The sequence below is a fragment of the Serinus canaria genome, assembly GCF_022539315.1.
Source record: "Serinus canaria isolate serCan28SL12 chromosome 7 unlocalized genomic scaffold, serCan2020 HiC_scaffold_29, whole genome shotgun sequence".
In the NCBI taxonomy this organism is placed as follows: domain Eukaryota; kingdom Metazoa; phylum Chordata; class Aves; order Passeriformes; family Fringillidae; genus Serinus; species Serinus canaria.
The window spans coordinates 4,833,495-4,860,651 of NW_026108147.1; the positions used below are offsets into that span (position 1 = coordinate 4,833,495).

General features: G+C 47.4%; 2 protein-coding genes across 2 annotated transcripts in view; both read right to left on the reverse strand.

Annotated features, from left to right (window-relative positions):
• The window catches only part of HDAC4 (histone deacetylase 4), a 175,481-nt gene that overhangs the window by 124,566 nt on the left and 23,758 nt on the right, over nt 1–27,157 (reverse strand). Inside the window, exon 2 of the mRNA XM_050987626.1 lies at nt 26,096–26,345. Coding sequence (XP_050843583.1) covers nt 26,096–26,117 — 22 coding nt within the window. The 5' untranslated portion in view covers nt 26,118–26,345. The remainder of the gene's footprint in view (nt 1–26,095; nt 26,346–27,157) is intronic.
• Nucleotides 3,394–27,157, reverse strand: part of NDUFA10 (NADH:ubiquinone oxidoreductase subunit A10) — a 179,460-nt gene continuing 155,696 nt past the window's right edge. Inside the window, exon 9 of the mRNA XM_050987627.1 lies at nt 3,394–3,463. Within this exon, the coding sequence (XP_050843584.1) occupies nt 3,409–3,463 (55 nt within the window). The 3' untranslated portion in view covers nt 3,394–3,408. The remainder of the gene's footprint in view (nt 3,464–27,157) is intronic.

The following is a 27,157-nucleotide window of genomic DNA, read 5'->3' on the forward strand; positions in this document are numbered from 1 at the left end:
GGACAAAAAAGTTTCCCCCCATTTTAAAAGGGGGCCTTGAGAAAGAGCCCCGAATTGCAGCTTTTGTGCTGGCCCCTTGCACTTCACCAAGCTCTGCACAGGGCAGCCACGGGTGGGGACACAGCTGGGGCCACAGCAAGGATCCTGTGCATCTCAGTCCAACTTACCTAAAAGATTTATGAATTCAAGATGTGAAAAATGCCTATTTTATGATTGGTTTTTCGCAAATATTAAAATGAATGTTATGTGTTATGTCAGAAAGTTATGCTGTATTAATTTTTCTAGTAGTGAGTTAAATATAGTTTTAGGTTATAACATAATGTTAAAATAGAAACTATGCTATGTAAGATACTTTTTTAAAGAAAGGACTTACAGTGAGATGGCAGCCACAGGACATCCAATCTTTTAGAGAAAGAGAATTTATTGCTCCATTATCAGAAGAAACGAACTTCTTCCCGCCTTGCTCAGCCCTGAATCCGTCAGGATTCAGAGGAAGAAGCTGACACTGCCCAGACAGAATCCTGTGTTTGAATGGAATTGATGCACCATGGATGAGGTGTATGAATATGCAACAGGCTGTTGCTTTTAAGGGTTAATCCTCTGTTAGCATCTGTCCTTTTTCGGGCTTATTTTGCCTAGAAAAAGGTACCCAGACTGTCCTTAACTCTTTGTTTCTATTGTCTCATATTGTCCTAAATCCTAATTGTCCAAATTTTTATTACTCTAAGTATATTCCTATTTTTATAACCATTTTATTACTATTAAACTTTTAAAATTTCAAAAACAAGTGATTGGTGCTTTTCCCAAAGAGACACAGCACAGATCACAAACACCTCGTTCTCCTAGCTGGAAAAAAATGGGATTTGGGGGAAGAGCTGCTGGGCCACAGGAGAGTCCCTGCCACCAGCAGCAGGCTGGTGCTGTGCTGCTGCAGCTCTCACACCACACACAAAGACAGCAAACAAACTTCTACCATAATTAACTCATGAAAATGACACCATTATGTTCCTGCAAACAATTAGGAGACAAAAGAGAATGTACAAAGACCCTGCCAACACCAGAAAACAAACTGAAGACATTGTTTCATACTAATTTTCTCATAAACCATTTCAAGGCAAACGAGACTGTAGGTAAGAAAATTCTAACATCCATGACTTCTGAGGTCACTCATCAATCCAAGGAACACCTTGGGGTGGAAAAATGCATTTCAGTGGACTAGGGGTGGTATCAAGATCTGCCCAGTGGCTTGCACCAAACCTCTGCTCCTCAGCCTTCCGCTCTGCTAGCACAGCATTCCAGGCCAAAGCCTCTGGATCCTGAGCTGGCTTTGCTGGAACAAGTTCATGTTTGCACTTGAGCTTCCCAAAGAGCTGCCCTGATCTGTGCATCACTCACAGCCCTCTGGCTCCTGATGTTTTGAAGCCTCTCCCAGGACCACCAGGATTTCCCAGCCCCTCACCTCTTATCCCAGCTGGAATCTGGGCCAGCTGCCCCACAGTGACCAGGGAAAGCAGCTCCGTTCAGGATGAGCAGTGGAAGTGTCCTCCCTCTCAGCTCCACAAGGCTCACCTCCACCAGCTCTGCCTTGTGGTTAGCTGGAGACAAACCCTAAACCAAGCTGGCAGCAGCCTCCAGGACCCTGGGAGAAAGCAGACTCCAAGCAGAGAGAAGCAGAGGCTGGGTAGATCCACACCAACATCTCAGTTCAGTGCACTCCAGACTCCCCTCCTGGGACACTGCCCCTGCAGTGGGCTTGGCTTTGTGTCTCAGGCCTTGGGCTGGGTGATCCTTGGGGGTCCCTCCCTGCTCTGGAGATCCTGTGCTTAGAGGAAACAGTGCTACTCCACTATGGAGAAGAGATTTTAAATGAAGGGCAAAAGCCTAAAAGAGGTTTCAGTGCCACACAACCCTTCCACCTGGTTCAAAAATGCCTTCAGCATCTCTGCACTGCTGCAGCTGGAGCAGTCCAAGGAGAAGTCATTCCATCAGCTCCAGCATTTCAGAACTAACTCCTGAGGGTGAAAACAGAGAGGGAGGGGGAGCAGAACACAAGGAGAGATTTCTCAGAAGCACATTACCACGAAAGAGTGAAGCACACAAAGTTTAATCCCACAGCACTGCAGTTGTCACCCCTCCTCAGGTTCTGGCTTAGTCATCGTTGAAAAAAAACCCCAAATACGACTCAAAGACAAAACCCTCCTGAAGTTTAGAAGTGCCCATGCAGCCATGGAAGGAGTTTTCCCCCAGCACTGCTGCCCAGGAATCTGGCAGGATGTGCCTTCAGCTGTGCTTTCCAAACAACAGATCACTTCTTATTCCAGGAAGGGATTCTGCAGGCAGGACCCTACAAGCAGCTGCCTGCAAGAGTCAACAGCTGGAAACTGAAGCAAATTATTTTAAAAATAGAGAGGGCAGCAGGAGATCAACATGTGAAGATCAGGACAAGGTGACAGACAAGAGCAAATACTTTCATATATAGGATAAATTTCTGTAGCTCTTAGGGTTTGGGGCTTAGGAAACTGTCAACGTGACAAACATCTTTAGGAAGTCCAGAAATGAAATCTTGCCTTGTTTTAGGCTTAATGCAGGAAATCAGCTTTAATGACAACCTACAGCTAGCTCTGGAGTAATCTTCTTTCTGCTTCATTGACATACATGACAAGACTTTATTAGCAGGGCTAAAATTAAAAACAAAACATTTTTCCCAGCTGCACAGAATGCTTAATGCACAAACTGACACCTCAAGAAAAGAGACCAAAAAAAATTATTTCAAAGCAATTCCATCACCTCTTTGTATTTCAGCTTTTCCTAGTATTTTACATCAGAATTTTGACACTTTGCAAAACCACAGCCCCAGATTTTTCATCATCAAGAATAACCACCGTCCAGCTTGTTTGCATGGAATCCCAAAATGACTGGGCTGGAAGGGACCTTAAAGCTCATCTCATTCCAGGGCAGGGACACCTTCCACTGTCCCAGGTTGCTCCAAGCCCCAGTGTCCAACCTGGCCTTGGACAGTGCCAGGGATCCAGGGGCAGCCACAGCTTCTCTGGGCACCTGTGCCAGGGCCTCCAAACCCTCAAAGTAAAACCCCTTCTTTTTTATATCTGATCTAAATCGAATGTCTTTTAGCTTAAACCCCTTAGTCCTTGTCCTATCAGTATTTTCCATATTCTGTATTCTTCAACAGTGTTAAGCTTTGTGATGTAAGATTCAAAAACTTCAAACTGATGAAGAATCACCTCAAATTACATGCTGCTAAAAAAAGAATTAAGTCATTTAAAAAGAATTGTGAAAAACCAAAAGCTTTAAAAGTTAAATGGCTTTAGGCCACTGAACTAGTTCGCTGTTTGCTACCCAATAATCCTTCCATAATTTTCCAAGTGGAAGCAGCAGCTCCCAAATGTTTCATCTTGCCAGGCCTCCCTTCAACCTGGTATGGTTTTTAAAATCTTCCTGCACACAATGTTCCCTAAAGAAATGTTTTTATAAGAATCCTTCATCTATTCAGATGCTTCTTCTAATGATAGGACTTGGATTGTGTGAAATCCTAAAAATATCAAGCTAATTCAGGATCCGTGCTGCCCAATGGGATTGGGTGGTGAGGCACTGGCACAGGCTTCCCAAGGAAACTGTGGCTGGCCCTGGATCTCTGGCAGTGCCCAAGGCCAGGCTGGATGGGATTTGGAGCAGCCTGGGCCAGTGGAAGGTGTCCCTGCCATGGCAGGGGGTGGAATGGGAGGAGCTTTAAGGACCCTCCCAACCCAAACCACTCTGGGATTCCACAGGACCGGTCTATGTAACAGCCACAGTTTAAAATTACAGACAATAAATCGTGTCCTCTGTAAATATGAGAAGCCTATTCAAGGTACAGAACTTCTTTAGGGTGTTCCACAGCACCACCTTAATTAACATTAAGAGGTGGTTAAACAGCAAAGGCAGCACTTAGGGATCTAATCCCACACTGGACATCTCAGAACAGCAAACCAGGTGAAAGACACCGGCCCAAGGAACTGTGCTCACAGCTCTGGAAGAGCTCATGTGGGTGATTTCCAGTTATCTAGTCTGCAGCAGAAATATGGGTTGGCTTTTTGCTTCCTTTTAGAATTTTAAGCAGGAGCAATGGTTGAAAAGCTTCAGAAAAAAAAAAAGAAAAATTCAAAACCCCTAAAAGATTTTGCTTGAGCCCCTCTGTCCAGCACTAGAGAAAAGAAAGGAGAGGGAAGAAAGAAAGACTAAGGAATTATGACTGTAGAAAGAAAATTTGGTTCTGCTAAGCTCTCAGAGTGCTGCTGCAGAGAGAAGTGACCCAAGGAAGTGACTATGCAGCACAGCAAACCCCTGCCAGGACTCCCCCATCCACCTCCAAGGGAAACACTCAGGTAAAAACCTCCATTACGGTAAAAACCACAAATCCTCATTTACCGGAGGTCAGCAAAAGCAGAGTCCTTGACACAGTGAGCAGAGGTTTCCCTTAGCTCCAAGGAGCTTCTCCTGGAACTCCAGCTCATGGCATAGTCAAGGAACAGAACTTCACTGCCTGTGTAATGAGTGAGCAGACCACGGGAGGAACATGGGATGAGGCCATTAAAAGCCAGGGATCATCACAAATGCCGTGGCTCAAGGCTGCAGTGCCTCGGCTCTGCTCTGCTGTGTGTGCCTGAAACACTCTGTACCGGTTTGTTTGTTCATCTTGTGCTGCTCTGGCTGATTACAAACATGTCGTTCACCCAAATAAAGCAAATATTGCCATCACAAGGAACTGTCTGCAGAGCTGACCCCAGTCATGTTCCTGGTACAGAGCGCTTTGACTGGGACTTAAAGAATCACCAAGTCCAGATATTTACTGTAAAACTGCAGAGAACTTTCCACATAATTCAGGGGTAAGATTCCTGAAGAGCTCTGGCTGATTAATCACTTACATCACTTGGATACCAATATGGCATTTAGGGGAAGGAGAGAGCTGGAAGTGCTCACCTGGAGGAGAGAAGGCTCCAGGGAGAGCTCCAAGCCCCTTCCAGGGCCTAAAGGGGCTCCAGGAGAGCTGGAGAGGAACTGGAGACAAGGCCTGGAGGGACAGGACAAGGGGGGATGGCTTTAAGCTGAAGGAGAGTAGGTTTTGATGAGATACTGGGGAGAAATCCTTCCCTGGCAAGGGTGGGCAGGCCCTGGCACAGGGTGCCCAGAGCAGCTGTGGCTGCCCCTGGATCCCTGCAAGTGTCCAAGGCCAGGCTGGATGGGGCTTGGAGCAGCCTGGGATAGTGGAAGGTGTCCCTGCCCATGGCAGGGTGAGGAATGGGATAAGTTTTAATGTCCCTTCCCACTCAGACTATTCCATAATTCCCTGAAATTCAGTACAGCAGAGATCCAGGTGGGGAAGGGGCAATTTCCCATAAAAATCCCTGAGAAGCAGGGAGACTCTGAGCCCCTGCTTTCCCCCCAGTGGGAATCACTGCCAGTTTACTGAGCAGTTTTCCACCCCAGCAGAACACAAAGCTCTGGAGCTGGCCCTTGGAAGAGGCACTGGAGCTATTTATAGCAGCTCAAGGTGTGTGCTGCCGCTGCTGCTGCAGACAGGGAGCAGCTTGTTTTCCCAGGAATTGATCTGTACAGGCGGATTATATAAACAGTTGTTTCTCGCTCATTTCCACACCGCCGGCATCTCCCGGGGTAAAAACGTGCCTGTCAATACAGCAGCTGCTCGCAGGCAGCAGAGCTGGCAGCAGCTGCGACGCCTCGAGCTGGGGATTCTAGGTGAGCTCGGGAAAGATGTTCCAAAAATACAGCTGCAAAAGCCGTCACATGCAGCTGGATGCAGGCAGAGGAGAGCCATAATCTCCTTCCACGCTATTCTTCTGCTGTTTAAAACAGCCTAAAGCCAATTCTCTCAGTTTCACTCACCATAAATCCTTGTTTAAGCCTATCTGCATGAGCCTTTTGGATGATTTCTATGGGAAGCTCTGTATCCAGCTTTTTATCCAGTTTTGGGAAAGTCCAATTTCTCTGAAAGCTATTCCTTCTACTTCAGTAGTTATTTGCTCCTGCCCCACAGCATTCTCCAACGATTCTATCGGAGCAAATAAAGACTGGGAAGCTGCTATAAACAGGTAGAGAAGCAATAACCACACGTGTGAGCACTTTCCTTTATCTGGCATCATCCAGGGCACACCTCATCTCTTTCAGGTTAATCAGATTTTCAGAGCAGGACCCAAAAGCTGCAGTTTAACTCTACGGTATGAGGAATGTTCCCTGCACAGAGATTCCTTATCGCTTTTCCATTTTAAAATTTAATGACAAACTGGAGGAGAGAGCCAAGGCTGCAGCCTGCTTACTGTACACTCAGAGCTCGGGGCCCTGAAACTCACTTTCATCTACAGAAGAAGCCACTGGAAAAGAGGGGGAAAACCACCAGCAAGCCTTTGTTTTCCCCCCAGTGATGTACCCAGGTTAATTCTGCTGGCTGTGCATTGCAAAAGCAGCACTCACCTAAAGGGCTGCCTGGCTGTTGAGCAATGCTCTGACCTCTGTCGCAACTGCAGAAGTTAATGCTGAGCATTGCTAGAGAAAGCTCATCTCCTCCAGTTGAGGCAGCAGTGTAACGCATTAGGGATCCCAAGGTTTCACCTGAGCAGCTGCTTTAAAACCCAGAGGAGTTCAGCCAGCAAAAAAACAGCAGACCTACCCCAACAGAAATCCCTAAATATCCATTACTGCACCCCCTGAGCCTGCAAGAGCCTTCCCCAAGAGTCAAACCCTTTGGCCTTCAGGCTAACACACTCCACACACATCCTGCTGCAGCTTCAGCAGGTGAGAAGGCATTTTCCTCCTCACATCTTAACAAGAAGTGCACAGGAGACCTTTTTTCATTCCTTTATATACAAAAAAAGGCAAGCTCAAGTCAGCCCTGGCCAAGTGAAGGCAAAATATTGTGTTGAACCAGTACTGTCCTCACTGCTGGCTGCTGTCCCTCTCTGGGGATGGAGACAAGCTCATGGAATCGCAGAGTGGTGTGGGCTGGAAAGGACCTTTAGGATCATCTCATTCCAAACCCCCTGCCATGGACAGGGATGTCACCCAGACGCTGCTTTCTGCATGGGAAATGCAATATGCATTGGTACAGTTGTGCATAAATATCCATATTCAATTCGTGCTTTGGACATACAAACATATCTAACACCAGTAGAAATTCCCATTTATCAAACTCCTGTACTATTGACTGACCTTAGAGCCTTCATCCAGACACTTATGAGGCAAGACACTGGAAAACCTGGAATTGGGGGGGATAGTGGCAGGGGATAACAGCAAGGCCTCCCTCCCAGCATGGATGCCACCGGACAGCAGCTCCTCCCAGCTCCCTTGTCTTTTTAAGGGAAGATTACAGAGGTTTAGAAAGGAGCAGCTGCCTTGGGCTGAGATGTGAAACAATCAGCTTACTCTGTGCCATGCTCCAGCTCGCAGAGAAAACATCGTTTGCAGCAGTGGCAGCGAGCCTGCAGGTGAGTGCAGCCCATAGAATTGCTATTTTGGAAAAAAGTCCCAAATACAGAAGGGTTAGCAGCAGAGAAAACGGCATTTCACTCCACAGGCTTCATCCACTATGAAATCTGGGGAAAATCTATTCCACACATGCATTACCAGCTGCCTGAAACCAGCACCAAAATGTACTCCTGTGTCAGCAGGCTCTGTGTCCAGGATGTTAATTAGTGCTCCTTTCCCTCCTGCCACGGGATGAGGGCCAGGTAAAAGCTCTGCACAAGTCAGTGTGATTAATCTGCCAAATCCATGATTGGCTGCCCATCACGTAGGAGTCCCACAGTTAATTCACAGCTCCAGAAGACACAAACACATTTCATGCCTTCCTGAAGCCAGCCAGCATCAGCTGCCTCCTCCCTGCAGAGCTGACAAGGCTCACGGATTTAAACCCACTATTCCTTGGAAAACAGACTGGAATAGTGTGACAAATTGAGAAAGTCTGCAAGTTAATTTGTATCAGCCTTTAATTAACTTGGTTTCTAGAGGTTTCCCTTTATTATTGTCTTGGTGTCAGGGTTAAATTAAAAGGTGTTCCAAGTGCATCCCCCCAAAACAGGCACAGCCTTGAGAAAACTTGACCAGAGACGCTGTGGCTGCCCCTGGATCCCTGGCAGTGTCCAAGGCCAGGTTCAATGGGGCTTGGAGCAGCCTGGGATAGTGGAAAGTGTCCCTGCCCATGGATCTGGATGGGCTTTAAGGACCTTTCCAGCCCAAACCACTCTGGTATTCTATGGAAACTTCCTTTTGGGAAACCTTATGCTCCAGGAACCGGATCTACACAAGAGTGCTTATAGGAAACTTGGTGCTTTCTGCTACAGTTGGAACAGTGGGATTTGGGGCCAAGGAAACCCCAAGAGCAATAATTAAAGCTTAAAAAAAAGAGGGAATTACAGCAGCTACGCCGGATGAAAACATGCAATAAGTAACAGAGAAATACACTGCACTCAAAGCCATGCTGGGCTGAAACTGCTCACTTTTTCTCCTTTCTTTTTCACATTTAGTTCACTTGTTCAGGACCTATTTCCTATAATTCCTATTTGGAGAACATCCATTACCTGGCTATTCATGGAGCTATTCAGCCAGGACCCACCCTGGCTCATACCTGATGCTTTACCAAGTCCAAGTCTAGTTCAGCATATCTCTGCCAGCGTCCTTCTCCACCAAGCCAACATCATCATCATGCCTGGACCTTCTTGGCACCTGAATACCTAAAACTACCCTCCAACACTTCAAAAAATCCCCGCTGCAGCACAGAATGAAGCAGCACAGGAGAGAGGCAGAGTTCAGGAATACGGAGGGCAAGGACACAACTGGGGCAGAGCTGTTGCTGGTTCCCCCCACAGCGGACAGAAATATCCCCATTTGTGTAAATACAGCCTTAGTCAACAGGGTGACAAATCCATACAGAGATAAATGTCACCCGCTGACGTCAGTGCCACAGCAACCTAATCAAAGTACAGCCTTCAGCTATTTTTAAACCACAGTTCAAGTATTTTTCTTTAAAAAGAAGGAAAAAAAAAAAAGAAAAAAGAATTGTTAAAACCCATCTTAAAAAAAAAAAAAACACCTCTCTTGAAAAATAAATGTAAAACAGAGCTGAAATATTTATTTCTCTCTGGTGCTGTGGCCATACAATAAAAGCTTTACCCAAGCCCGAAACTTGCTGTTCCATCTGATGCGTCAGTGCACTAGAAAGCGAAAGATAAGGATTTGGAAAAGCGAGCACATCAGATTGGCACTGGCCTTTGTATTGGAAATTTACCCAGACAGGTTAAAAATAACCCGGGGAACATTGGGAGCCATGCTGAAGGTCGCTGTCGGCGGAGCTGCTGTTTTTATAGTAGGAGCTGCCGGGGACACGTGACGGCCCCTGCCAGCACTTGTGTCCCCAGCACACACCGGGATCCCCGGGCTCACGGTCACAGAGCCTGCTCAGGACCAACACAGCAGAGGAGCTGAGCCCAAAGCTTCCTTGAGGGAGCTGATTTCCTTCTCAAACCCAGCCCTCTGTGTCTGACACTGAAGGGAGTCGTTCCTGTCTGCTGGCCAGCGTTCCCGTTCTGCACTCCCATGGCTTCAAGGGCTGGTGTCAGTGACACGGCGGTGTTTACACGGAGCTCAGCACACAGCTCCCCAAGCTTCAGGCCTTGCAGAGCTCAGGGAGAAGAGCATCAGCACCTGTGCAAGAGAGCTGGTCAAACATCCACCATGACCAGCCTGAGGGGATGTTCTCCATGGTGGCCACATCTGGGCTCTCCATGGTCTCCATTTAGGGAAAAAAAAAAATCACAGAATCCTCAAGGTTGGAGAGGCTTTCAAGATCATCCAGTCCAAACACCAACAGACCACCACCCTTAGTGATACCCCCAGGTGCCTCTGGAATGTTTACAGCAATTGCACTAGCTTCCTGGGCAACTAACTGCAATGCCTGACCACCCTTTCAGTGATTTTTTTTTTCTATATCCAATATTCAATATCCAATCTGAACGTCCCCTGAGAGGCCACCTCCTCTCATCCTTGCACTTCAGGCACAGCAGAAGAGCTCTGCTCTAACCCCCACTTCATCACAACCTCTGGTCAGAGAGGACCTCTTGTAGAGAGCAATGAGATCCACCCTGAGTCTCCTCTTCTCCAGTAGGAGAGCTGGAAAGGAAGCAATTCCAACTGGGAACACCTGATTCTAGACTTCATGGGTGCAAGAGGCTCTGCTGCTTCCTTGCAGTTGTAAAGTTTTCTGTAAATGTTTCACATGGGGGGAAAGTGTCTCCAACAGTTAAATCTTCAATTTCAGACCAGACTCCATGGGCAACGTGCAGAAATCACTACTGGGGTGTTGGCAGAGTTGAGCAGTGACCACCTATCATGCACCCAAGTTTTCTTTCCGTGCTGTGGTTGAAAGGAGAGGTGGCATGGATTGGATGCTGTTGGGAATGGCTGGCAGCAAGTGCTCACATTGATCTCTTCTCCTTGTTAGCTGGTTTTAAAGGAAGAAACTTGCTTTTTAGGAGGAGCAAGAACCTTTAATTCTTCCTTCATCTGGAAAGTACAGCTTATTTAGGCGTTTCTTGAAGTTATCTGTACTTAACAGAGGGATGCCCAAAACAGGTTCAGCTCCCAGAGAAAAACTGGATCTCCAGCCCCTGTGGCCCTACTCAAGCTCAAACTCCACAGGCAAGAACCTGCTGCCCAGGACTTCCAAGCTTAACTGGACAGAAGGAAATAAATCTTCATGAGCAAGAGAACAAATATCAGCGCAGGAGGATGAAAAACACGAGGGAAGGGAAAAGGAAAATTCCCATCAGCTCCTACGCGGTGAGATCACACACACACACGCCTCGACTCATGAGGATGCACATGAAGACCAAGACAGCAGTGCATCAATGCCTCTCTCAACCGAGGGCTTGCCTTATTTAATGGAAGACAGCAGAGATAAACCTCTGGGATAAACTAGCGGTGGAAGAATCCATTTCCCCACCAGAGAGAATCAATGATTATCCATTTTCCCTTTTATCCTCCTCGTCGTTCGGCGAATTGGAGCAAACGAGCTAACTGCAGCTCCCATCTGCTCCCCTCCCAGATGTTCCTCTAGCTCAGGAATCCCCGGCAGAGCCCGCACCAAACCTGTTCTGAGGGGATTCTCTTGCCAAATTTAAACATGACAAGCAAAGCAGCTTCCCTTGGAATGCTAAATTTAGTGCGGCTTGACCGCATAACCCACAGAGCTGGACATGCGGAGGGGCTCTCCCGGGACTCAGCACTTGTGTCCAGCTCATTTCCAGTTGGGAATACACTGGCTCATGGATCTGGAGTAGCACGCAGACTCTAATTACATTAAGGAACACCAGTACAGAATAACAAAGTCTTTAAGCAAGAGCCATGCTGAGAGCTCCAAGGTCCCCCGCAGCACTTTCCCAAATAAAACCTCACATTCGGGGAGGGGGGGAAGGAACACAAAGTGCATTTACTGTAACACTCGCAGATGAAAAATTGTAATTGCTCTGCCTTGACATCTGGTTTCTATTTCTCTCCCATTCTATCAGGTTACATAACAAACAGATGATGCACCAGAGCCCCGGAGTTCTTCAGCAAGTCTTGTGCGGATTTGGTGTTTACATTCCTCGGCATAAAAATTCAAGCTATGCCACACACACAGGCATGTTCAAGGCAGACAGAGCGCTCGGAGACAAATGAGCAGTTTGCAGAGGAAAAGGAAGGCTGATTGGGGAGTGTGGGCGTGTTTTTAATAGAAGATTCCGTACAGAAAATCCTCCTCTGTCCCGATCCAGTTCAGGAATTGAGTCTGCACACGAAGGCGCTCGCAGCTGTGCAGACGGCGTTTACAGGAGCGAGCCACAGGGAACGCACGAGTTTACAGCCGAGCGAAACACTCGGTGAAGCCAGTGCCAAATGTAATGATGCAAACCACAAATTCCATCCTGCCCGGTTATCTAACCAAGCACGACCTCTGGGGCCTTCCTCCACCTCCTCACTTGGTGTTTTTTTGGGTTTTTTTAAAAGAAAACGGCACTTTTCACTCACTTGAGCTGTCACAGTGATTCACAGCCTCAAGAGCACACTGGAACTCAGGCATCCACTTCACTGACCCTGTCCCCGGACATCACAGACTTTCTTCTGAGTCAACAGCACATCCTTCCTCGGCAGCAATTCAGGAAGTCGTGCAGTGCTAACAAAGCTGACTCAGCTGAGCACAGGTCCCAGAAAATCCCCCTTCCCTCCCCAAAACACCGGCACGCACCAAGACCAGGAAAATCATGGGGCTCATGCTGCTCTGGTGCTTCTCTCTGAAATTTGATCTGCAATAATCCTGAATTATTCACAAACCCCATATTAATGGAAAATTTTTTTTCACTAAATATTTTCCACGGTTCACACAAACAGCAAATAGCCCCAAATTTTAAGTCCCCCCCAAGCTTCTCACTGCACATTTAATTGCCAGCCTGGCCTTCTTTACCTTCACCTTTTGGGCCAGAAAAAGCGCCAGATTAGCAAGCACCAAAATAGCCAGAATTATAAACTCATCTCACACATGATTCTATATTCTGTTCCCATTTTGGGCTCTCTGTTTTGCTTCTTAGAGGCCATAACACCTTGTGCTTCTCACTGTCAGGCAGGACACTTGTTCAGGGTAACATTCAGCTTCCTAAGGTACAGCCCAGCCTAGGGCTGGATTCACACCTTCAGGAGAGGCCAAATCCCATGAGGACTTGCCAACCTCACCACCACATGTTATGTTTGAAGGAAGTAAGCCTGGGACCCTCTCTCAATTGCAATGCAAGGGTGTAAATGTGTCCTGTAAGAGGGTACAAGATCCCCGTGCTGTGTTTGGGAAACGCCTGCCAGGGCTCCCTGTGGATGGGACCTCTCTGAGCAGGAGGTCACTGACATTTCAGCTGGAGCCAAATATGAAAATAATAAAAGCCCTGATGGACATTGCTGCAAGGCCTGCCAGTTTCCAAAGGCTGTGGCTGGCTTTTCTCCTCACACTGCCCTCACACAAATCTGCACACACCCCCGTGCTGTGGTGCGAGGGTGACACCAGGAATGGTGCAGGCATTAGTCACGGGCAGGCAAGTGGAAAAATGCTCCAAAATACCAGTTTTCAGGAGGCCTGTTCCTCAGGTACTACAGGTATCTCTCCACCGCTAGCTCAGGCAAACACAACAGCAAAAAGGACATTTTCCTGGCCAGAGAACCACTTCTGGCCACATCTTAACAAGCTTATCATTAAGCAGCAAGAAAGCAATTAATAGTATTGACTTGGAAGAAACACACAGCACTAGGTGCATTCTGCTCCTTACCACAAAGTGTTTTTCCCTCTGTTTCCACCCTGGACTAGGTCCTTAGAAAGCCCACAAAGCAGCAGTTTAGGGGAAGAAAGGGAAAAGAAAACAAAAAAAATTTTAAAAAAACCCCATCCAAACAATATTACCTCCCATTACAAAACTCCAACAGCTAAAATACTTAAGGTGTCCCATGGAAATTCCATGGAAATTAATCAGAGGGGACAAGAGGAAGGGGCAGAGGCAGCGCTGCTGTAGCCAACAACCCCAGCACTGAGACCTCAAGGGACAGCAGTTCCTTACTCCAGGACGTAACTTTACACCTATTCACACTTCACTGCTCTTCTTCAAGCATCCAAATCAGCATCCAAATTAATGTGTTTATTCTTCCATTTCTCCTCCAGGAGATCCTCAGGTGTCCATCCACTAAAATCCATCGGGGGTTCAGTCTGTGGTGATGCCATGTTTATAGCTGGTGAAGGAGTTCATGGATTGTGCTTTGGATATCTCCTACTGCTGCTGGGGGCAAACCAGGCAGCAAAGGGGTCCTCTCCAAAATCAGCACACAGCCCAGCCAAAACACGTCCTGGAGCATGCCAAGGGCAGAACAGGGAACCCCCACAGGGAGGCCAAGGGATGCAGAGAGAGTTTTAATTCCATGCTTCCCAACACATGTATTTCAAGCAGCAAGCGACACTCTGAGGAAAGGGACTGCAAGACTGACTAGCTCAGGGGCCAAGATGGAAAAGCTGTTTCTCCAGCACCAAAAATTTTAAGTGCTTATTCATCCCTGCTTGTCATCTGTAAGCAAACTACTCCTCCATTCACTACAGACTGGCAGAATGCAAAGGCGTCGCGCAGGAGCCTTCCCCTGTACTATTATAAATGCTGCTATTTTTGCCTTTGAGCCTCGGTAGCACAGATCCCACATCCTTCACAGCCTCAGCCCAGCTCCCTGCACTCTGCTATTGTGTCTTGCCGAGCCGGAGGTGTTTTCCTGCTGCAGCTTCACCTGCTGAGAGCAGAGCTGTGCCACGTGCCTGCTCCGCGTACACAACAATTCATCCAGAGCCACTCGTGCCCAGCAAGCCCCCATCCCCTTTGGGCTGCACCCCCGAGCTTGTGGCACTCATGGCACCTCTGGTAACCAGGGAAGAGCTGCCACGGCCGTGCCAGGCACCGCTGGCCATCCCAAACCCGGCACACCCTGCACCTTCTGCCCTCTCAGCTCTTCCCACCAGCACCGAGCTTTCCCTGCTCCCAGACAAAACATCTCCCAGCTGCCATCACGTGGCTGGGCTGGCACGGCCAAGGGCACCAGGCAGAGGTCAGCGGCTCCAAGAAGCCATACAGCAAGGCATGGGATGCTCGGAGTGATCCCTCATTAGGTGTGGCAGCATTTGTCATCCTGCACCCACAGCAGCGTTTGGTGAGCCCCCCAGTGCTGAGGGGTAAAACACCCCACACACTTCCATTCATTGTCCCAACATCTAAGAATGGGCTTCAGCTGAAATTACAATTTGGGGACCTGAGACAGCAGAGCTCTTATGCCTCTTCTGCCTGCATCCAAGGCCTGAGCCAGAGATGTGGATGCTCCAAGTCAGAAGCATTCTAATTAAAGGACTCAGCAGATGACCACTGAAAGTGGCCAGCAGCCTCCACTAGTTCCAGTTTTGGAGGAGGAGGAGGAGGAGGAGGAGAGAGGAGAAACATCCCAGGCGGATTTTTCCTCCCTGCATCTTTCCCTGTGCACAAAGGTATCCTTAGTCAGGGAAATTATTAACTTGGAAGAGGCAGAGCAGTAAATAATGCAGATCTAAGCAGATAAATCACGTAGAATTTGCCAATACCGAGAATATACCAACAAATCAAGATGTTATTAACAACTTGCAAATGTGACAAAGCCAGTGAAGCTCACAGACAGGATGGAAACACAGGCTTGGTGGGAAACAGTGAGCAAAAATATTAAAGGAGCAAATACTGAGCATTCTGCCTTTTTCAGAATCTTTGAAAGCTGTTGGTGAGATGGTGTCTTTGCCAGATACAATCTCACCAACAATGGTTCCTAAACACTACCTACTGCTTCTTATTGCAAAATAAAAACAGGTGAAGATTTTGGGGGGTGAAAAACCCACTGATGTTCAAAGGAAATAGTCCCACAGTTGTTTCTTGCAAGAGGAAAAAGGAGTTTCCAGCGAGACAGAACTCATCTCCCAACACAAGTGTGTATCATACCTCTGCTTGCTCAAGCCACAAATGTTTATGTGCCTAAACCAACTACTGCATCATTATTTCTGAATAAAAACCAGCTCCTTCTGCAGAGCTCTCTGGCTTCAGGAGCCTGAAAAGCCAAACAAGACACCACAAGCAGATCCCTTTATCCCAGCTCACCTTCCCCGGGAGGGAGGGCTCATCCCATGGCAGAGCTGGGCTGCTGCGACTACAGAACCCAGCTCTGGGGACTGGTGGCTCCTGAAGGGACTCTCCTGCCTGCCTCTCCTGAAGAGCAACCCCAACTGTGAAACACAAGCTGAAATAGGAAGGAAATATTTAATTTAGAGTCCACGAGGGTTTTTTTTAACACTTCCAGGGATGGCAACTCTACCACTGCACCAAGCAGCCTGTTCCAGTGCTTTACAAGAAAAAAGAATTGACCTCAGGCACAAAGGAAGTCAGAGACTCCTCAGTGTGGGATGGGCATCCCAGAGAGCTCCCAGAACCAACAACCACCCCAGGTCCCAGCCTGACCAGTGGGAACAGAGGATCTCCAGCTCTCCAGCACTCAGGTCCCGGGGAGGAGGAAAAGCCAAGCACACCTTGAGCTGCCACAGCTTCACTCAGCAAACTGCAGCTCTGTGTTTACCCCAGCATCACTCACTGCCCACAGCATGCCACGTGATGCTCTGTTCAGAGGCACACCAGACACCTGAGATGGGAAAATGAGAGAGAGTGTGTGTGTGATCAGCAGGCTCCAACAGCCTGACCCAGCACCAGGCTGTGGCAAAGCCCAGCCCCAGCCCAGAGAGTTTATTCCCCTAAGGAATAAACTCTGAACAGTTCAGACAGAAGGAGCCTGGACAGACACATGGCAGCCACATCAGGGAAGTGCTCTGTGCCCACTGCAGAGCCAAAACACCACCCTGGCATCAACAAGGAGAAAGAGAAAAGGAGGAAAAGCCCACGCAGCCTGCACCCCAACACAGGCAGGGGCAGGCAGCTGCCAGAGAGCCCCAGTGACACAACCCATGCTGCCTTCTCCTGCCACCTCAACCCCTCGTGGCTCCCCCAGCACCACCCCACGCATCACAGACCAAGGAATAAACAAACTGATCAGGAAAACACTTTTAAACCTGCATTTTCACTCTCAAACCTCGAGCTCTAAAGGGGGAAAAAGGCAGCAGGGATATTTTTGCACACATTCTGCAATTTGGCCAAAACACATAAATCTCTCAGTGAATATTAGTTTGCAGCTCCAGAGAGGAAGCCCAAGGGAACAAGATGAGAAATCCTAGAAAATACAGAGTTTATCAAATCCCTGGATGAGGCTGAGAGCAAGCTGTGCTCTCCTTTCAGGCCATGCAAGTCACCTGTGAGCAGACAGTTTTCTCCCCAGAATAGGTGTTCTACCTCTGCAATTTCTTCCAGACCCAAACCCCATCAAGGTCCCTCTTCCAGCGCTGATCCATTGGTATCCACAGGTTGGTTGTTTTTGAAAGGACAGAAGGAATACGTGCAGAAGTTTACAATGTAACAGTTTGGTTTAGAGCAGCTACAGCGGATTTCTCAAAACTGGCAAAAATATCTGCCAAGAGTTTTCATCCAAAGGTGGGATATTGAGGAATTTTCCCTCACCCCTCCACCAGCACTTTGTGTTTGTATTTAGATGTAGATTAGAGAATAACAGTAAAAAAAAAATCTAAATTTTAGAAACACTTCTAGATCATTCTTATTCTCAAGTCTGCTCAACTGCTGCATTTAGAGGCAGACAAGCTGTGGGGGCAGCCTTGCCAGTGGGAGGAGGAAGGTGCTCCAGTAAAGCCCAGAGAGCAGTTCCATCAGGGCACTCTGCAAGGAGAAGCCTCTGCAGACAGCCAGCACTTCCCATCCCACTCTCTGACTCTGAAGCTGCTAATGGATGGTCCCAGCCCCTCCAGCAGCTCCCTCAAGCTTCCCTGCAAGAATCCCAAGTGCAGGAGGATGATCCACTTTCCAGGGTTCTCACCCCCCTCCCCATTTCCAGCAGCAGTCAGCACCCCTTTTGCACAACAGTTGTTCCAGCAAATGGCTTTGCAGAAAGTCCCTTTCATCTGATGGCTGGAACATCTAAAGATCAAGTCCCTGTTGCCCAATGGTTTGGGCAATCACTCCCAAAACATCACGTTCTTTTGTGCCACCGTTTCTCCAACAAAAGCAAACACCAGAAGTACAGTAAAAAAAGATAAAAATAAAAAAAAGTAAAATTAAAAAAAAAAGAAAAGAAAAAAGAAAAAAACCAAGAGTCTGAGCAAGCAGCTTGAGAAGGAGCCTCCCAAGTGATGGGAAGTGAAGCAGTGAAACGAGGGCTGGGAGTCACTGAGCAGAACCTTGCTCACAGCCACAAACACACTCCTGTTTTCCCAGTAAATCAAACAGATGCACCCAGACCCATGATGCCCTAAGCTGCAGAACAATCTATATCTTTGTAACTAGAACAGAATTCCAGAAGCTAAGAAGTTAAGGAGGGGTGGGGGGCAAAGGGGCTGGCAACACAAACTGCAGCAGCTCTGCCAGCCCAGCCTTGCACTCTTGGACTCGACCACCCTGCAGCTGCAAAACTGGGACCTCTGGCCTGCCTGGGGGCACGCTGCAGTCCAAGTGTATTTACGCTGACAGAGACAAGCGAGGGCTGTGACGATTTATTGACGCAAGAGCTATTTTGTGCTCCATGCCAGAAATTAATCAGTGGAGGAGGAGGAATTCTCCTTAAGCACTTTGGTGAGCTGCTAAAAACAACAGGCTGAGGTCTCCCATGGCAAACACCGCTGAAAAGAGAGGAAAGGAAGAAAAAAATTAAAAGGGCGACTTCCACAGAGCAGCTTCTTCAGAAGGATTCAGGAATCAGGCAGCGCCTGAGCAGAAGCTGCCTGCATAACTTTCCTTGTGAAAAAGAAAATACATGAGAGGAATAAATCAGAGCCTTCCCAAACCTCTGTCAACACGACTTGGTGCTGTGTTTGTTCAGATGAACCTTTCTCAAGTTTATTTGGGGAAGGTGGAGGTGGTGGTGAAGGTGTAGTGACCGTTCAGGTTGGCTCTACCTGCTGCAGTTAAGATAAAAAGAAGGAAACCAGGGGCACCAGTCCCATCGCCTCCTTGAAAGAGCTACTGCACAGAGCTCCACTTTGAAGGGAAAAAATGAAAAAGAAAAGAATCTTTAATGCAGGCTGGAGGAATAGCATCAGCCCTACCTGCCAAGAAGACATCACGATAAACCTGTCAAGAGTTACGAGCCTGCAGAACAGGCCTTGCACCTGCTGGAAAGGAAAAAAAGGAAGGGAAAAAGCCATCTAATGCCAATCAGATTCTTGCTGCTGGCAGGGAAGAGATGCCAGAGCCCTTCTCCTGGGTTGGGGAGCTGTGAGGATCACATGCTTTCCCCTGGCAGAGGTTCTGTGAGACCACTGGCACCTTAGTTAGAATAAAGCGAGTTCTGGGAAGTTTCAGAGATTTTTGCTGAAGCGACAGACGTCAAGGATTCAGTACTTGGATGGACTTGTAGTGTTTGGTGTATGATCTTTTTTACTGTTTTGGATGATTTTATGACCAGAAAAGAGAGGGTTGGTCTAGTTCAGGCTTTTATGTCTTCCCACAGGAGCAGCTCAAGCATTTTCTAGATCAGGAGTGGAAAAAACCGTTTAAAACTGTTTCTCTTTATAGGCAGCATAAAATAAAGGTCACAGTTAACAGAGAGGGTTAAGCCTTGCTTGAGTAGAAAGTGCAAGTTTTGAATGCCGAAACAGAAGAGCAAAATACAATTCTCAATGGATTATTTTAACATCACCACCAGGCTTTAAGGGTTCCCTGCCTGAAGAATTATCAATTGATCATAACTGCTGAAACCACCGTTCCAGCAGCAGACAAAAAACCCAGCTGCCCTCAGATCTCTGAGCAGATCACCCAGCCGGGGCCGTCTTTCCCATCTCTGGCTGCTCCCGTTTGCAGCCGAGCCCCCGCATCGACCCGGGGCCATTGATCCCAGGTGACACAAAGAGTCACCACACGGGACACGGAGCCACCACACGGGACACGGAGCCACCACACGGGACACGGAGCCACCACACGGGACACGGAGCCACCACACGGGACACGGAGCCACCACACGGGACACGGAGCCACCACACGGGACACAGAGCCACCACACGGGACACGGAGCCAGCCCACGGGACACGGAGCCACCACACGGGACACGGAGCCAGCACATGGGACACGGAGCCACCACACGGGACACGGAGCCACCACACGGGACACAGAGCCACCACACGGGACACGGAGCCAGCCCAGGGGACACGGAGCCAGCCCAGGGGAGTTCATGGACAGCAGCAGAGAAACTCAACATCCCCAGCACAGCCAGCAGAGCCCACGGCCCCTCGCCCTGCGCTCCGTGGTTTGATCCTGGTGGGGTCACAGGGCCCCAGCAGCTGCCCTGGAGGACAGAACAGGCACCTGAGGCCAAGGCTGGCAGCTCAGAGCTCCCAAAGCAGACCTAGCTCTCATCACCATTTGCCCCATAAAGCTATTTATGTGGTTTGGCAGCACAAGGGATACAAACAGCACGAGCACACAGCTTCCAGAATAGCCAAAGGGTCAGGATTGATTTTAAAAAAAAACAAAACCAAAAAAACCAACAAGTGATTTCTTTGAATTGGGCTGTGATTTCTCCAACATGCTGATCCCAGCCCTTGCACAGAGCACAGGGGGTTTCCAGCAGTCCCCTCCACTGCAAGCAGCTCTACATTGGTGGGGAGTTTCTCCTGGAGGAGAGGCACTCTGCTTCTGCTCTGTTCACAGGTAAGTCAGCAAAAGCTGTTTTTCAGTGCTGGGATTGTTCAGCCCTTGGTAAAACCAAAATGACAGAAAATAAACCCCAAGAAACAACAAAACAACAAATAAAAGTAAAATTTACTCCATCAGCCCCCCCAAAAATCCTCATCACACATAAGCAGAAGTTGAGAGAGTGTATTTAATGGCTGTCATCACAACCCTACCTGTCCTTCCCCCTTGCCCAGGTATCCACAGGGAACTGTGGTCAGGCTCCTGTCTCCCTGGGCTGAGCCTGCCCAGCCATCCTGGCAGAACCTCCTCACGCTTGGCAACTCAAGCTTCCAAAACATTCCTTGCAACATCAAAGTGGAGCAGGGCAGCTACAAACATGGAGAAGATTAAGTCTGGCCTGTGGATTCCCTGGCAAAGCTTGTGCTGCCAGGGTTCAAAGCAGGACCAGCAATGCCCCACTGTACCCCAAACACACTCAGGAGCTCCTGGAAACTCCCACAGGCACTGCTGCCACCAGGGGTGGCTTCCAGCTGAGACAGGAGGGTCTCAGAAAAGCCCACTTGGGATTATTCCTATATGGAATTCACTTTTCAATAGGTATGAAGTTTAATATCAGCCTCATCCTTCTGAAAGGCTAAAAACCTGCTTCCACACCTGAGAAAATCAGTCCCTCAAGCCAAAGGGTGACAGCAATCCCCAGGGGGAACCCCAAGAGCTGCTGAGCACCTCAAAGCAAGCCAGGGCACTGCAGGTAAAGCATCTTTAGATTTTCCCAGTAACTGATGAAACAACACTACTTTGATTTTGGTTATGGAAACAAAACCTTTAAAAGACCTGCTGATGTGTTAATTTTAATTTTCTTAGCAGAAGAATAAATTGTGTGCCCCATTTCTCAGTGGTTTGACCACTCCACCTGGCAGCTCCAACAGTGCAGGAGTCAAGGCTTTCCCTGCTTAATGGCCTAAGTAGAAATAATAAAATACAGAAATAAAAGTGTGGGGGGCAATTCCTGGTACATGGCAAGCTGTGAGAAGAAAGGGACTGGCAAAACCTTTACTGAAAGATGGGAGAATTACCAATTCCACAATTTTTCATTCTCCAGTCAGGCACCTGCTACTCCACATTCACTCACTCCCACCTATCCTCTGACTGTAAAGGCAGTTTCTGCAGATGTCAGAGGATGAAAAAGATATACTAAACACTACACTGAAAGAAGAAACCTCATTGCAATTGTTTATCCACTCTTCCAATAACAAATTGAATTTAGGAAGTATGAGACACAGGGCAAACTGGGGCTGACCAGAAGTAAGTAACAAAAATGCAGTAACCTAGGAGAAAAAAGGTTTGTCTCCTTTCCAAGTGGGACACAAGATCCCAAGGACTATCTCAGACATTATTACAGAATCACCCAACTTTAAAAGCACAACCTTTTTTATATCCTTCCCCTACCCTGTACTTCATTCAAAACAATCCACAGTTCTCAGCCTCTCATCACAAGTACCTGCTTCTCATCTTTGCACTGCAGGAAACATCACAGGCTAAAAATCTTACTTTAGAAACAGGCTTTTAAAGAATTCCTAAGTGCAAGAACTGCATTTAAAGAAAAAGCAGAAATGAGAGGAATGTACTTGGCAGGGACACTGACCTAGCAGGAACTTCAGCTTGAACCCCAAGTTGAAGCACAAAACTATTCTTCTCTTTTGAGGGTACAATCAAACCCTTGCACAGAAAGTCCCAACTATTTGAAGCTCCAGAAAGTGAAAACTTCACAGGTTTAGTGGGAGCAGACTTAAAACTTTCAAGGACCTCAAAATGACACCACTCCTAGAGGAAATCCAGGACAGGCTCAGCTCCCACATGGGTAAGAACAGGAATGAAGGTGGAAAAGGTGTTCTGTCGTGGGCTAGAGAAAGAAAAGTGAATGAAGACATGGCCAGTTCCATCTGCTGGAGTTTCCAGCTCTTCTTACCAGAGCTTCTTGCTGAGTTTACCCCACAGCCAACCCCAAAGTCCTCTCCCAAAACTGGGGCACCAGGCTGCTCAGGGGAAGTCTCTGAATTCCCAGTGTAGAAGAATCCAGTAAAAGCAGAGCACCAGACTGGAAAGGGGAAGCAGGGCTCTCTGGAAGTGTCCAAGGCCAGGTTAGAGGGGGCTTGGAGCAACCTGGGATAGTGGAAAGTGTCCCTGCCCATGGATGGAGTGGGTTTTACAGCCCCTTCCCAGCCAAACCATTCCGTGACTCCATCCTACACCATGTCCAGATGTTCTTCCACAGTCACCAAGTACCCACCACAGCCCAGCCCTGCCCGAGGAGGGCTGGAGCTCACCCCCACAGTCCTTGTGTTTATTTGAAAGGATGCTCTTGCCCCCAGATAACTTCCCCAGACAGCCTCAATGCTGCCAGAAAGTAGGTCAGTGTCATTTAAAGCCGCCTTGAAATGCATCTCCACAGAAACTTCTTAATCTTTAAAAAGAGAACGCATCAAATATTTATCGCGCGGTGCAAAACGTTGGGAGATGCTCGTGGGGAGAGCTCTTGTGTGTGTGCTGCATGAAATGGCTTTCCATGCCTCACTGAGCTGTGGAGCAGGGCAGGAGAGTGGCTGGCTGCAGATAAAGCCCCGTACAGAAGTCCTTATCTGCCCAGCAAATCACAGTACGTGACTCCCCAACTCGTTCTCCCGGTGCCGTGTGATCCCGGAGCTCCTCTCAGCCCTAATGATCCCTGCTGCAGATTGTACCCTATCAGCCAGGCAGCTCATTCTCCAAACTTCAATATTCCTAATTATCAAACATTCAGCACTGCAAAATGTAGCTGAAATTTGCATCTCTGCAAGAGTGGCTCTGAAGAAAGGATGGAGCATTTGCATTCAGACTGGTTAATTCCTGCAGGATAACATTTCATAAACAAAATGCTTCATTGAACATGGAGATTTTCAGCTTTTACAAAGGAAAGTGAACTTTAAACAAATACAAATCAGTTGAGTGATTAACTTTAAGTGTTTTGGTTTTTTAAAACTAATCTTTATGTATAACTAGTATCAGCAGAACAATCTTTACTGATTAAAGAAGAGAACGATAGTGAAACTCAAGCCACTGAAAACTAAGGGGGGAGGTAGAAGGCAACTGCAAGGAATCATTTAAGGTAAGTAAGGGGGGGGAAACCCTAAAACATTAAAAAACCCTATAAAAATACCCCACACCTACTCACAACCCAGTCAGCCTGGGTAAGGCGAGCACCACGGGTTATGTAAGGCAAGCTTCAATTGTGGCCAACGTGAACAGGTTAAGGAGTGAAACTAAACATGCTTTCCCCCGCCCCCCCAAGCTTTGTCATAATCCTAAATGTTATCTTAATTAGCCTAATTGTCTTAATTATATTTCGCAGCAACTTGAGCCTTCCCAGCACAATTCCAGCGTCTTTTTTTCCAGCTTTGTTCCAGCGCTGGAAGAGGCGGCGACTCCTCTGCCAAAAGCCAAAGGGCACGTGATGCCTCCCAGGAAGTTTTCTCCCACCTGGGTATTCTTCTCCTCCAAAAGCTATTTCTTACAGAAATCTTCTCTTTCCTACAGAATCTTAGTCCAAAACACAACAAAAGAAGAGGCAGTGGTGGGGGAAGAAGTCACACTTTTCTCAGCCAGCTTAAATCTTCTCCGTATTTTTCCACCTTGTCCGGTGAGAAGCTCTCAGTGCCCCACACTTCTCACAAAAGCTTTGCAGAGTGAAATGAAAAATCAAAAAAAGCATAGAAAAAACCCAACCCAAACCACTTCCATTCATCTATGCCGCAACAATTTCATGGCACAGCTCCTAAAACATCCCATTAGTGCTGGCCTTGGAGAAGATTAGAGAAGAAAGCTTGAACCCACTGAAGCAAGGCTTAATGGGCTCTTGAGTTAAGCCAGAGCCTTCCCTTAAACAATGCCCATCATTAGGAATAATTACCTGTAGCTGTATAATCAACATGGCTATGATAACTGACATGAGAAGTCCAGATGTCATCTTTGGCAAGGCTTGAGGAATATTTCTGCTCCTTATTATACAACTGAGTCTTGAAAGAGAAATGAGCAGCAAGAACACCGGGGGTGAAAAGCCACCACGAAACGCTGCAGAATTCCAACCCAACTCTTGGAAGTACAACCAGAGTAAGAACCCAGCACCCAGAAGGGCACAAGGTGGGTATCCAGCAGCATCCTGCCCAGCTGCCACACCCTGGGTTTTGATCAGACCACCTTTCTCAGCACCATTCTAGAAAGGGTCTTTAGAAAAACAAAGCTCAAGCTGGTTTCTGGATCTACAGGAACGCTGAGCCAAAGCAGCAGAAAGAGGCAGGAGAAACAAGTGTTCAGTGATGAATTATGAAAGGAAGCAAGGCAAACCAGCATCAGGCTTCCACTGCATAAGAGCCCAAGCAGGAAGGACATCATCACTTCCCAAACCTCCGGAGAGCAGCTCCTTGAGAAGCCAAGACATACCCACGGCTGGGTTTGGACTGCAGGTGGGTGTTTAAGGTGTCCCACCACCACAAGGAGAGAAAAGCAGGCGGCCACAGCTGCCCAGCCTCACTCCTGAGTCATGGAAACACTGAAACAACAATTATCTGTTATCTGAAAAACAGAGCTCCTGAAAAACATCACTCTTCATTTGTGTCTCCAGTAAACACCTGCATTCATACAAACACACATTTCTCAACTCCTCATAGTACCAACAAACTTCAAAATCTAAGACTGCTACATTATGGAAGCAGAGGCCTGGTTTGTTTTTTTCTTTTTGATCAATCTGATGATTTTAGAGACTCATAAACTCATTTCAGTTGTGAGGAGAAGGTCAGGTTTCCCCCTGCTGCCTGTAGACTCCAGCACCCCTATTTATTGCAGGATTTCTTCCCCCACAACAGGCAGTTCCTTCAATCTTAGGAGCTGTTCTCTGGCTTTTAGCACTTCAGCCTTAATTGTTAACCTCAACCTGATTAAACTGAAGTCACAGAGTAATCTCTCAGAGGCAGAGTGAAATTAAGTCCTTCCACATGCCTTGTTGTTGTTGGATTATTTGCTTCACAGCAGCCAGTTCTGTACATAAACTGAAACAGCCCAAGCACAATTAAAATTCCTCTTACAAAGCTCTAACTAACACAAAAGTTGCCCCAGACTCCCTAAAAACAAATGTGTGAGGCACCTTTAAGCGGGAAAGCAGGTAACTGAGCAGCTACAGATTCTCCTGACAGACAATTTGGTAGTGATGAATCATGCCTCAAATTACAAGACACATTAGGGATAATCCCCCAGACAGCATTGAGGTGGATCAATTGACTTTTGTTCCAGCAAAACTGTTCCTTCCTGTTAAAAAGTCCAACAGGTTTCTCAAATATCAATAAAGGCAGCAGCAGAACCATGCCCCTTCCTTGGAAGTACACTCCATATGGTTAAGGCTCATCAGCACAGATCTAACAAATTAAAAATCTGGTTAATGACTCTGAAAATACCTGCTTTCACTGATGCAACCATTAGAAACCCAAACTTTAGAACAATCAGAAGTCTGAAATGGTAAAACTTCCTTGTAACTCCGGGTAACACCAACAGCACTTTCCACCTTCACACCAAGTATCAGACGGAGCAGGAAAGGGAGGGAGGGGGTCTGGATGAGCATCTCAGCCCAATGAAAAGGTGTGTTCATGCACCAGACTGTGTTTTGGGGTCACTGCTGGGACTCCACGTGGCCTTACCCTTACCTGGATGGCTTTGGGAGCTCATTGCTGGCAATGTCTAGTCCTTGGGAGAAGGGATTGGAGACAGATCAGTTCCCACGGGAGTAACAGCAGCTCAAAAGAGCTCCAGTGCTTCACCAATACATAGGAGTGGGAAGTGGGGATTAAATCATGGCCACCTTGTAAAATCCAGGGCACAGTGACATGCTGAGTCGTTTGGGAAGTAATCCAAGAGGGTGGCAGAGTGTCTTCCAATAGCTTTTAAAATGGGAACCTGCAATTAAAGAAAAAGATGTCTGCGTTAGCAAATGAAGATTAACAGCCATTTAAATTGTACATTATATAACCTATTTATCCCTAAGATTAAACTACAATGCTATTTTAGGCATTAAGGGTTGCAGAGAGAGTAATTTTCAGAGTTGTAAATGTTACTTTGATTAATAACCATAAAGATGCAAATTAATACTTAACATTATTTAAAAAAAACACAATTAAACAACTTTCCAACGACACATTCACGTCTCAGAAACCCAAAATTCTGTGTTAATTCTCATCCTCCAACAGCACCATATGAAGCCACTTCAGTCCAACAGCTTCCATATTTTAAAAGCCATATGTATGAGTGGTAACTGTACTTCACGCATCTGTTCCCCAAAGAAGTCTAAAGAAAAATTCCTCAGTGCCAAGAAGTGGTCTTGGAGCAGGAAGGAAAAAAACCCACACAATCAATTCCACTCCCACTCTACTCAAGCCTCCAGCAGATTACTAAGAAGCAGCTCCATACTGCCCCAGGGGAAAAAAATCCACCATTCCCAATTATTTTGAAGCTGTGTAGTAGAGGGAGGGAGAGAGAACAGAGGGGAAATCACCCACAGAGTCAGCAACCCCTGGTCCCAGCCCCCAAAATATGGAAGCATAGAAGCAGTAGATAGCCTGGTTTGGAGAAACCCCACCTGAGACCCATGCTGACCTAACCAGGCACCCTTACAGTGACAGAACTTGCTCAGGTTCACTTTTTGGGGGGGTCAGGGGGTTTTTGGCACTATACCAAGTGACATCCAGTATTTTCCTAAGAAGTGTCCAAGC